Source organism: Sceloporus undulatus, chromosome 1, assembly GCF_019175285.1.
Source record: "Sceloporus undulatus isolate JIND9_A2432 ecotype Alabama chromosome 1, SceUnd_v1.1, whole genome shotgun sequence".
Taxonomy (NCBI): Eukaryota; Metazoa; Chordata; class Lepidosauria; order Squamata; family Phrynosomatidae; genus Sceloporus; species Sceloporus undulatus.
In genome coordinates this window covers 30,684,895-30,696,037 of record NC_056522.1, presented here as the reverse complement: position 1 = coordinate 30,696,037, position 11,143 = coordinate 30,684,895, and the positions used below count along the sequence as shown (strand labels likewise).

The 11,143-nt window shown below is 40.9% G+C and overlaps 1 protein-coding gene across 1 annotated transcript; it reads left to right on the top strand.

Moving 5' to 3' along the window:
• Positions 1-5,561: 5,561 nt before the first annotated feature.
• Positions 5,562-10,693, top strand: LOC121932257 (60S ribosomal protein L17-like). The gene is given in 3 exon segments (XM_042470839.1): positions 5,562-5,796; positions 10,134-10,393; positions 10,395-10,693. Coding segments are annotated over 3 exon segments (783 nt in total). The 3' UTR covers positions 10,683-10,693.
• The last annotated feature ends 450 nt before the right edge of the window (positions 10,694-11,143 follow it).

The window sequence follows — 11,143 nt, the reverse complement described above, 5'->3', positions numbered from 1 at the left end:
GCCACGGAAGAGGAGGGAGGCCCACAGGATATTTAATCGGGGAATGCCTGCTTGAATAGGAAGGTTTTGAGTTCCTTCCTAAATTGGGCCAGGGTGGTGGATGAGCGGAGCTCTGTGGGCAGCGTGTTCCAAAGGGCTGGGGCAGTATATTGTATATTGTATATGAAGTATATTGTATTTCTAATTCAATTATTTATACATAACCACAGTATTGGACCATTTCCTGGATCTTTTAAATTACATTATGTTTAATGCTGGTCTAGCGCTGTGCATTTCTAGAAAATCTTCATGAGATCACCCCATAAGCACAGGAGCATTCCGTCCTTTACCCCATGTGGTAACCCATGCACACACTAATGCAAAGTAACTGTTTGGCACATTTATTCTGGCTCCTCAGCAAAAGCCTGTCTAACATGTGAGACCCTACTAGCAGCACCACTGCCATCAACTTAGCCTTTTGCCTCATAGGAGCACAGAATCCCACCACTGTGGAAAAGTAATACCATGGTGAAATTTACATATATATGTACAGTGGTACCTCGGGTTACGAAATTAATTCGTTCCGCCGCCGCTTTCGTAACCCGAAAAGCCTTCGTAAGCCGAAAACCCATAGGCGCTAATGGGGAAAAGCCGCGATTTGGTGTGAAATAGCGCCGAAAAGCACCAAAAAATTTTTCGTAACCCGAAAAAACATTCGTAAGCCGGAACAGTTTTTTTAAATGGGTTTTTTTCGTAACCCGAAAATTTCGTAACCCGCGCATTTCGTATCCTGAGGTACCACTGTACACACAAATAAACAAAAAATAAAATAAATTAAAAATTGAAACATCCATCTTTGATTTCCTACTTCAACAGTTTACATAACAATTTTGTTTGTACTCAATCTGCCACTGAAAATAATGTTACCATTAGCAATGCTCATGCAAAAATCAGTCATTTTAAGATCTTGGGGTTAGCAGTTGTGCACTGTTGTCTACCAGCTTTCTGTTTTTATGATTTAGAATCCCACCCTTCCCCAAAGAAGAAAAGTTTACATTCGCTATTTTAACTTTATATTTTCCTTGAAATGGCCTCCCAGTGCAGTCTTCTTCTGTGACTCCGAGTCCTAGCTGTGGAAAAATCCTTGAATTATTGGCTGATGACAGAAGTGATCCAGGTGGTCACCAATCTAATGACTCCACAGGCTTGCGTACATTAGGGAGAAGACACCACAGTATTTATCATGCCCTTCTAACAGATTACAAAAAGAAATCTCTTTTCAAAATGTATTTCATGTGCAAATTTTAAGGGCACCACCCTGCTTTCTCTTTTTCCTCACCCTTGTGACAGTGTGTTGACTAATTGTTGCAGTGGAACTCTGCTTGAACTTTTCTCTAAACCAAATATAAAAACATAAATAAACTTGCATCTCACTCAGCAAACTATTAAAAAAAGTTATGCAATCTTTACTAATGCAAGGAACAGCCTGTAAAGGAAACCTTACATCTGTTGTTCAGGAAGCAAGTATGTACTGTGTAGTCTGTGAGCATTTCCCCCTTTACTATCGAAGAATAAATATACTAAAATGTGTAAGCAGTTTAAGAGCACTACTAATATGTTATAGGGGTCACAGACAGAATGATAGATTTCATGTCCTTTCCTCCCCCTTGTCTATTCTTTCTCTCCTTTTCTCTTTCAGAGAGAGAGAGACAGAGAGAGAGATGGTGTGTATGTCATTGTGGAGAGACAACTACATACCCCCCTCTCTCTCTGGGAGGGAGAGAAAGGGACATGAAATCTACCATTCTATCTGTGACCCCTATAACATATTAGTAGTGCTCTTAAATTGTGGATCCATTTGTTTGTCTTCTTAGCTGTCCACAATACCCTTAACAGTACACTTTTCTCCAGCACCACATCTCAACCAAAGGTACTCAGATTTAACCCTCATATCTTTGTTTTTAAGATATCTTGGGACCAGTAGTAAAGAAAGTGCAGAGGAGCAGTTTAGCAGAAAATTCTGATGAAAATTTTTGGATCGGGGTAGGGACTAACAACGGACCAACAAATATGCATCAGTTAAGAACACATCATCATTTAGAACATAAGCAGTTTAAAAGAGCAAACAAGAAACATATGTATTAAAGCAATCTACATTTAAAATTAATAATTTAAAAAGTAATATACTGACAAACAGAGGGACTTAGAATGGGGCACGCATCCGCAGGTTGAATAGGGGTTGAATATTGGTGGATTCCCATTTTCATGGGGGAGGGATGGTCTGGAATAGATCTCCCCTGAGAATGGAGGGGCAACTGTATAATGCACTTTCAAATGTATTTTAAGTTGACAAATCTTTAATTTATCTAAATTGTTTTTTTATGTTTTAACAATACTTTTTAATTTTATTTTACAGAATCTCATAAGTTCCTTTTTTGTAGAGAAATATGGGGTGCCTACCTAATAAATACATAAATAATGATAGCAGCAAGACTGGTGACTGGGATTCAGAATTATTATGAAGCTTTTTATATTATTATTATCATCATCATCGAATCTGTTTCCAAGGTGCTAGTTTTGAGGCAAAACTTTGGGTTGGAACTGCTGCAACTCAAAGATGATAAGCTTTTAATCCTTCTAACATCACAAGGGTCCAAAACACACTCCTGAAATAATCCAGTTTGAGACCGCCTTTACTGCCCTGGCTCAATGCTAGGGAATCCTGGGAATTTCTTGGGGCATCAGAGTTCACTGACAGAAAAGGCTAAATGTCTCACAAACACTGCAGTTCCCAGGATTCCCTAACATTGAACCTGGGGAGTTAAAGCAGTCTCAAACTGGATTATTTCTGCAATGTGTTTCGGATCCATGTTATCATTGATAATATGCTGTTAAACTTCAAAACAGGTACTGTAGAAGACTGGCGATAGGCCTAAGGATACTGATGCAGGATTTGGAATGTGATGTCTGTTATATAAGGGACATGAGAGTGTTAAAAAAAAGCAGATATACACATGTAGCTAATTATTTTAGATCATGAAGTGCTAGAAATGTAAAGCCTACCTACCCAGATGTTTTCTCTTGTTTCTAGTCTCAGGATTGTATTTTCCCCCCTTCCTATTAGAACCATTTCCAGGCTGGAAAGGCTGTGGTCATATAAACTGAACTAGCTGGCAAGTTTCTTTAATGTGTGTGTGTGGGGGGGGGGGGAGAGAAAGATTGCTCATTTGTGATTTCAGAAACAGGCAAAGAGATCTGTTCTTTTTCTAGAATACTGTCCTTGAGAACCAGAATGTTGGTTTTATATAACATATATTAGATTCCTGGATGGGTCAGCAGGGCCAGGGCCAGGTTTGAGAAAGGTTGTATCCTCTGTTAGAGATGGGTAAGATTTTGTGTAAGTTTTTTAATATCATTTACCTATGTTCATTTTTTTTCATAAATGTGATGAAGGTGTGTGTGTGTGTGTGTGTGTGTGTGTGTGTGTGTGTGTGTGTGTTTAACAAATGTGCCAGATTTATCCATCCAGGTAAAGGCTTTGAGTGCTTATCATTTAAAAGTCTGTTCGTGAATTCCTGTGTAACCAGCCATATATTTGTGGTACTGAATTAGGACCACCACATCTTTTTCTTTCTGACAGTTTTGTACTTCAGGGTCTTGTTGGGGAACATTCACTTGCACATTTTTTTTCTTTTCCTGCAAAGAAAACACTGTGAAGGAGAAAAGAATGTATCTTTTTTGTGGACAATACACTGATTTGCCGCATAAAAATATTGCTTTGTATGAGAAAATACATATAGTGAAACTACACATCATTCCTCAGTACAGGAATTCATGTGTTTATGCAAAGTGAATTGGTGATGTGAAAATTAATTCTTCATATTCCTGATCTGGAAAAGCAACTCCTCTTGCTCACAGCAGAAATCTTTTTTTCTTTCTGGGCCAGGGATAAGAACTGTTTGGCCCCCTGTATATAGTTGGCCTACAACTCACATAATCTCTGGCAAGCATATTGCACAGTAAAGAATGCTGGGGGTTGCAGTTCAACAACACCCAGAGGGTTCACACTTCCCACCCCTAATAAGGAAGAAGGTGCAGTGAGCAAGAAGGGAAAGTGGGTGAAAATGTGTCCAAGTTGTATTCATTCCCCCTGCTTCTAGTGAAACTTCAAGCTTTTGATAAAAATGCTTAGTTTGAGAATGGGGAGTCACAAAAAGGCAACAGATCAGAGGATGTAATTTTTCTTAATGGTTTAAGATCAGTAATATTTCTTCTAACAATTGTAGGGTAGTTATCATTTAAACCTTTAAACCAGTCTTCTGGTGTGGTTTTGATGTATTCTGCCCTCTTGGTGGCAGTATGACAGAGGCAGTAAACAAATGTATCTATCCATTCCTCAACATAGCTGTAACTCGTTATAGATCAGGCAAATGCTGCTGATTGTCGTTTGCGCTATTAATGAAAGAGAAATGAAGATCCAGATCTTCCAAAGAGAGCTAGAGCGAGAGCGATAAAGAACTATGCAATAAAAAGGAAGAGTAACTCAGTCAAATCTTAACTCTAATGTAAAGGGATATATTACATATATTATTCTACTGGTGTTCTAGCAGAGCTTGGAGTCCTAACTGGAAGAGATAAGAGAGTGGATTCTTGGTATCTGATGGGATTTGGTTTTAGGACACACACACACGCGCGCATATCAAAATCTGTGGATGCTCAAGTTCCATTATATACAATGGCATTGTAAAATGTCTTATATAAATCAAGATTTGATTTTTGGAGGTTCTTAAATATATATATTTTCAAATACTGAATGTGGGACTCTGGATGCAGAATCCATGGATATGGATGACTGAATGTATGTAAGCATTATTTTTTTAAGTAATTTTTTTAAACCACCCAGACTGTGATGAATAACGTGTAATTCTTATTTAGAAATAAAGAAACTAGGCTTTATTGTGGCAACCCTAGCTAAGGATCATTAGCCTCAATGAGGCAATTGTCTCAGGCATTGGGTCAGTAGGGGTGATATATTTAATCTCTTCAATCTGGCAGAGCTGCTCCCACTTTGGTCCGCTTAACCCTCTAGACTTAGGAATTGCTTCTCTTGGAAGCACCAGAACCATCACTCCTCACATTGTTTTGGCCCTTGGGAAGCCTGGCTCTGTGAGCCATCAGTTGCCTTGCACCAGTTCACCTAATCCAGCCTCCTCTCACATTTGCCGAAGCTTCACTCTGTGACCCAACAGCAGCAACAGCAGACTTCTTGGTGAGAGTGGAGGCAACAACAGTGGAGGCTACTGGAGGATCTGTGAGCCAGCAGCTTCCTCATTGCCAGCCTCTGAGTCTTAAGAGGTAGGGGACAGCATGGTTTAGACTAGGGTTTGATTCCCCACTTGGCCATGAAACCCAATGGATGACCTTGGGCAAGTCACATGTTCTCAGTCACAGGGGAAGGCAATGACAATCGTTCTCTGATCAAATCTTGCCACAAAAACCTCATGATAGGTTTGCCTTAGGGTTGCTATAAGTCAGAAATGACGTGAAGGCACAATACAGCAACAACCTGAAAGAGGGTGAACATGTCTAATTTTCTCAGACACCTCTACCTGGTTCTTAAGACACTCGATCAGGCATTCAGGAACCTGTCAGCTCAGAGAGATGTTACTAATGTGGAGCGGCAGGTGTCGTCTCTACACCTCATTGTCCAGAGCTTTGCTGCTGACATTGGCACTGCAGCCACTCTCCTCCTTTTCTTCATTCCTTCTCTTCTTCCTTTCTGGGTGGTAGGGAATTTTCCTTGGTGGTGGCTGGATGGTGGGTGAATGCTCTCAGTCTGGGATAGCTGCATCTTCATCTCTTCCATGTTTTCTCAGGATGAGCATCAGGCAGAAAAAGACTTTGGGCTACCCCTACGAAGGACAGGATAATACTTAGGATGTTCAACTAAGCCATATGCTGGCAAAAGAGCTGGAAGAAGGTGGACTGATGGAAAAAGTGAAATCAAGAGAGTAACCTCCCAGGTGACCTTAACTGTCTGACCCACCACTACTACCCCTGTATATTTCCTTGGTTCTTTATGCAACCATGCTTGGTTATTCTCGACTTCCATTATGTTACTTTTTAATTGTTTTTTCATCACTTAAATATCAAAAATGCCCACAAATGATACCCCCAATAGTATATTTGAATATGTTTCATGAATTCACATAGGACTCTATAAAGTCTCAACAGATATATCCAGAGTTCTTATCATATGACTGTGATTCAATAACAATCCTAAATTAATAAAGCAGGAAGGATTTAACAATATGAGCAGTTGCTCATCAGGGAGACCCAAGATAAATACTGCATACTCCAAAAATTCTCTTTTTTTCAGCACTGAGTGCATTTTTATCACAAAACTAATAAATAAAAATCTTGAACAGGAATTAGTACACCAGGTTACACCCTTGACTGCTCTGATTTCCATCCCAGGGGCATCCAGCACATTTCTTCTGTTAAAGAAAAATTGATCTGAACAAATCAGCATATGCCTTTCTATTTTTAAATAACTTAGGAAATTTGCAGGACTTAAGAATAAACAGGCAATCAAACATCTCAGGCGACCTGTGTCAAGCAGTTCTTGCTTTCCGAAGTTCCATTGTTTGAGCCTGGCAACTGGTGAGGAGATTGTTATTGAACTTTTTTTTTTTGAAGACGTTATTTATTGTAGCACAAAAAGAATTAAGACAAATAACACAAGACAACTGCAAATGAAGCTAGCCTTAACAATAAGAGAGAAATGAGTCTACCATTTAAATACATGGACTGAAGGGGAAATACCAAACTGACTGAGCACAGCGTATAACAGAGGGGCTTGGGAGGTTGTGTACATCACGTTTCTGCTCAATGCCAAATCTGCAACACAGGATACAGCTACAGCTGGCCATCCATCCTCTGCTCAACCACCTGTAGCAAAAGAAAGCCCTGTATCTCCCAAGATTATGCTTTCCACCGTGGAATATGTTATATCATCATGCAACACGATGGCTTTATTGCAACAACTCCACTAGCAACCTGTGTCTTTCTAGGCATGGTTCAAATTGTCTCTGGAACAGCAGAAAACAAGCTTGCTATCTTTATTGTTCATGTTTTAAACTGTAAAGGACCTTTAATCATGGCTGGACAAGATATAATGTATTAATAAATACTGTTAGAAAGTTGTTCTTTACATTCATCCAAAATCTGCTTCCCTGCCAGATCTACCCAGCTTACACAGTACCAACTGGCTTAGCTCCCTTTCTTCCCTATGATAGCCCTCAGATGCTTAAAGACTGCTTTCATCTCTCCCCTTATCTTCTCTCTTCCTGATGAAACATACATCTGATGCATCTGAGGAAGGAGACTGAAAGTCTACAAAAGCTCGTGCTACCACCTTCTTTCTTTCAGTTAAAGGTGCTACAAGATCCCTTTGCATGCTGATTATTCTTCATGGTACTGGTAGATAGTTGCTGCAACTATTGCAAAAGATTGTCATCATTTCACAGGCTCAATCATAGAATCATAGTTGGAAGAGACCACAAGGGCCATCCAGTCCAACCCCCTGCCATGCAGGAAATCCAAATCAAAGCATCCCCGACAGATGGCCATCCAGCCTTTGCTTAAAGACCTCCAAGGAGGGAGACTCCACTACAGTCCGAGGAAGAGTGTTCCACTGTCAGACAACCCTTACTGTCAGGAGATTCTTCATAATGTTGAGGTGGAATCTCTTTTCCTGCAGCTTGCATCCATTGCTCTGGGTCCTAGTCTCTGGAGCAGCAGAAAACAAGTTAGCTCCCTCCTCAATATGACATCCCTTCAAGTATTTAAACAAGGCTATCATATCGCCTCTTAACCTTCTCTTCTCCAGGCTGAATATCCCCAGCTCCCTGAGTCTTTCCTCACAGGGCAAGGTTTCCAGACCTTTCACCATTTTAGTCGCATCTTCTTTGGACACGCTCCAGTTTCTCAACATCCTTTTTGAATTGTGGTGCCCAGAACAGGACACAATTTTCCAGGTGGGGCCCAACCAGAGCAGAATACAGTGGCACTATTACTTCCCTTGATCTAGACACTATACTTCTATTGATGCAGCCTGAAATTGCATTGGCCTTGTTAGGTGCCACATCACACTTTTGACTCATGTTCAGTTTGTGGTCTACTTGGACTCCTAGATCCCTTTCACATGTAATGTTGTTCAGCCAGGTGTCATCCATCCTATATCTGTTCATTTTATTTTTCCGCCCTAAGTGTAGTACCTTGAATTTCACAGGATTGAAATTCATTTTGTTAGCTTTGGCCCAGCTTTCTAGTCTGTTCAGGTCATTTTGAATGTTGATCCTGTCCTCTGGGGTATTAGCTACTCCTCCTAATTTGGTTTCATCTGCAAATTTGATAAATATGCCCCCAATTCTGCCATCCAAGTCATTGATAAAGATGTTGAATAGCACTGGACAAGGACAGAGCCCTGTGGGACCCCACTGGTCACTTCTCTCCAGGATGAAAAGGAGCCATTGTTAAGCACCCTTTGGGTTCACCCAGTCAACCAATTACAAATCCATGTAACAGTTACCTTGTCTAGCCCACCTTTTACAAGCTTGTTTGCAAGAACGTCATGGGGAACCCTATCAAAAGCCTTACTGAAATCAAGATATACTATATCCACAGCATTCCTTTCATCTACCAAGCTGGTAATTTTATCCAAAAAAAAAAAAAAAAAAAAGAGTTAAGATTTGTCTGGCATGACTTGTTTCTCTGAAACCCGTGTTGACTTTTTGTGATTATGGCATTGCTTTCTAGATGTTCATAGAGTCTCTGTTTAATGATCTGCTCCAGAATCTTTCCTGGTATTGATGTCAGACTAACTGGATGATAATTGTTGGGATTCTCTTTTTTTTTTCCTTTTTGAAGATGGGGACATTTGCCCTCTTCCAGCACTCCCCATTAGTAAGGGTGTGGCTGTGACTTCAGACAGCTGATGATTAAGCAACAAGGAGCAGACAGAGTTGTGTTTGCTATGTGAAACACTTTCTAAACCAACCTGCTTGCCTCAGATAGATATGATGTCTGGTTACTCATGTTGAAGCAACATGCCACATCCAGTCTGGCTTGATTTTATACACAGAATGGAGGGAGGTGCTCTCTTGCCCTTCACTTCAGGCAACAAAATGTCTTGAGTCAGCCTTGGTTCCACCATCTTCACAGCCTCATTTGATGAAGATGTAAGAGAGAGCCTTCTTGGTGGCTGCTCTTAGGTTATGCAACTCCTTCCCAAGGAAGAATCGGTTGGCTCTTGTCTGCATTCTTTTCACCAGTGGACAAAACAGGACTTTGGCTTTTAGAGGGTTGGGGCAAAGTCCCCCCCCCCCCTTTCAAATGAAATGTGTTGTATCTTTTACTATGTTTGGAATATGTTTTAAACTTTTTTACCTTAATATTTTAATTGATTCATTTGTTTATTTTTTTAAAAAAAATTGTGTTACAGATTGTTTTAGCTATACTTTTAAACTTTGAAATTGCAAGCTGCTGTAGATTCCATATTGAGAGAAAGTTGGGATATAAATTAAATGAATAAAATAGGATCATAGCAGCATTATATGCCTCTGACTCACTCATTTTTTCTTTGACCCTCAGTGCTCGTGAAACAGGCTTGTGTGTGCAGTAAATACTAATGAAGGCATCCTAATGTTGTTGGCACAGGCTTTGGAATGCCATTGCAGGATACTCTTTTCAGAGCTCTTCCTTGTTTGTCTTCTGTGGGAAATTTGCCTCATTGTTGGGCAGTTCGGAAAGGAACAACAAACTGGGCCTGTTGTATTGATCATGTCTACTGGGTTGCTTTGGATGCTATTTTTTGGTAATTGTTTTTGCCCTGGTTGTTTTCGCAGCATTCCAACCCTCTAGATTCCTTGGGTTATACTTTTTCTGTCCCCAAAATATAAAATTCCATGAGTTGCAATTTATCTTTTAAATAGAATTCCCTCTACCCCATTTAACATTAAAAGCACACAGGCAGGTAGAAGGCCTCACCATAGGGGAACATACGGGTATCGAGGGGAACCAGAAGGGGAAACTTATGGCAGTGATTTATGGCAAAGTTGGGAGGGATTTTGCATTAGTTTCAACCAAGTAAGCATTGAAAGTGGTCTGCTACTCACTTGATACAGAGAATCCCACAAAGTTATGCAAATCAAGGAGTTCCAACCTTCATGTCCACTTCAAGAATACACGTGAGACTGCCCAGGCGATCAAGGGTATGCATATCCAGAAAGCTACCAAATACTTGAAGGATGTGACTCTGAAGGAGCAGTGTGTTCCCTTCTTTCATTACAATGGTGGGGTTGGCAGGTGTGCCCAGGCCAAGCAATGGGGCTGGACACAGGGGTGCTGGCCAAAAAAAGAGTGCAGAGTTCCTTCTGCACATGCTCAGAAATGCTGAGAGCAATGCTGAGCTCAAGGATCTGGATGTAGATTCTCTGGTAATTGAACACATTCAGGTCAGCAAAGCCCCCAAAATGTGCAGGCGAACATACAGGGCTCATGGCCGCATCAGTCCCTATATGAGTTCTCCCTGCCACATTGAGATGATTCTGACAGAAAAAGAACAGATTGTCCCTAAGCCAGAAGAGAAAGTTGCTCAGAAGAAGAAGATATCTCAAAAGAAACAAAAGAAGAGAAACTGATGGCTCAGGAATAAATATCCAGTTAACAAATAAAAATAAAATTTGAAAATGCCAAAAAAACAAAAACAAAACCACAGGCTGAGATTCTGCATGGGGAGAGATAAATGACTCACATAGCTACATTTCCATAGTTATGGGGCTGGACAGACAGGGGGAAATGGTGGACAGAGGCTGCCCCTTATCCCCTGCATCATTGCTGTGGCGACCACACATCGCGGCAATGATGCGCTCAGAAAAAGGAGCTGTGAAACGCCCTCGAGCAGCACAGTGACATCCATTGTGTGCCGTGTTGTTTAGACATGGCACACCATGCACATTATCAGCGCACACACCGTCACCAGCATGCACGCCAAAATGGCACCAGGATAACGCGGTAGAGCTTGGGAGCATGGGGACACTCCGCTCTCCCGAGCCCTTAAATCGGCCCCAGGACAGTGCTTCTTGCCCATCTGTTTTGGGCC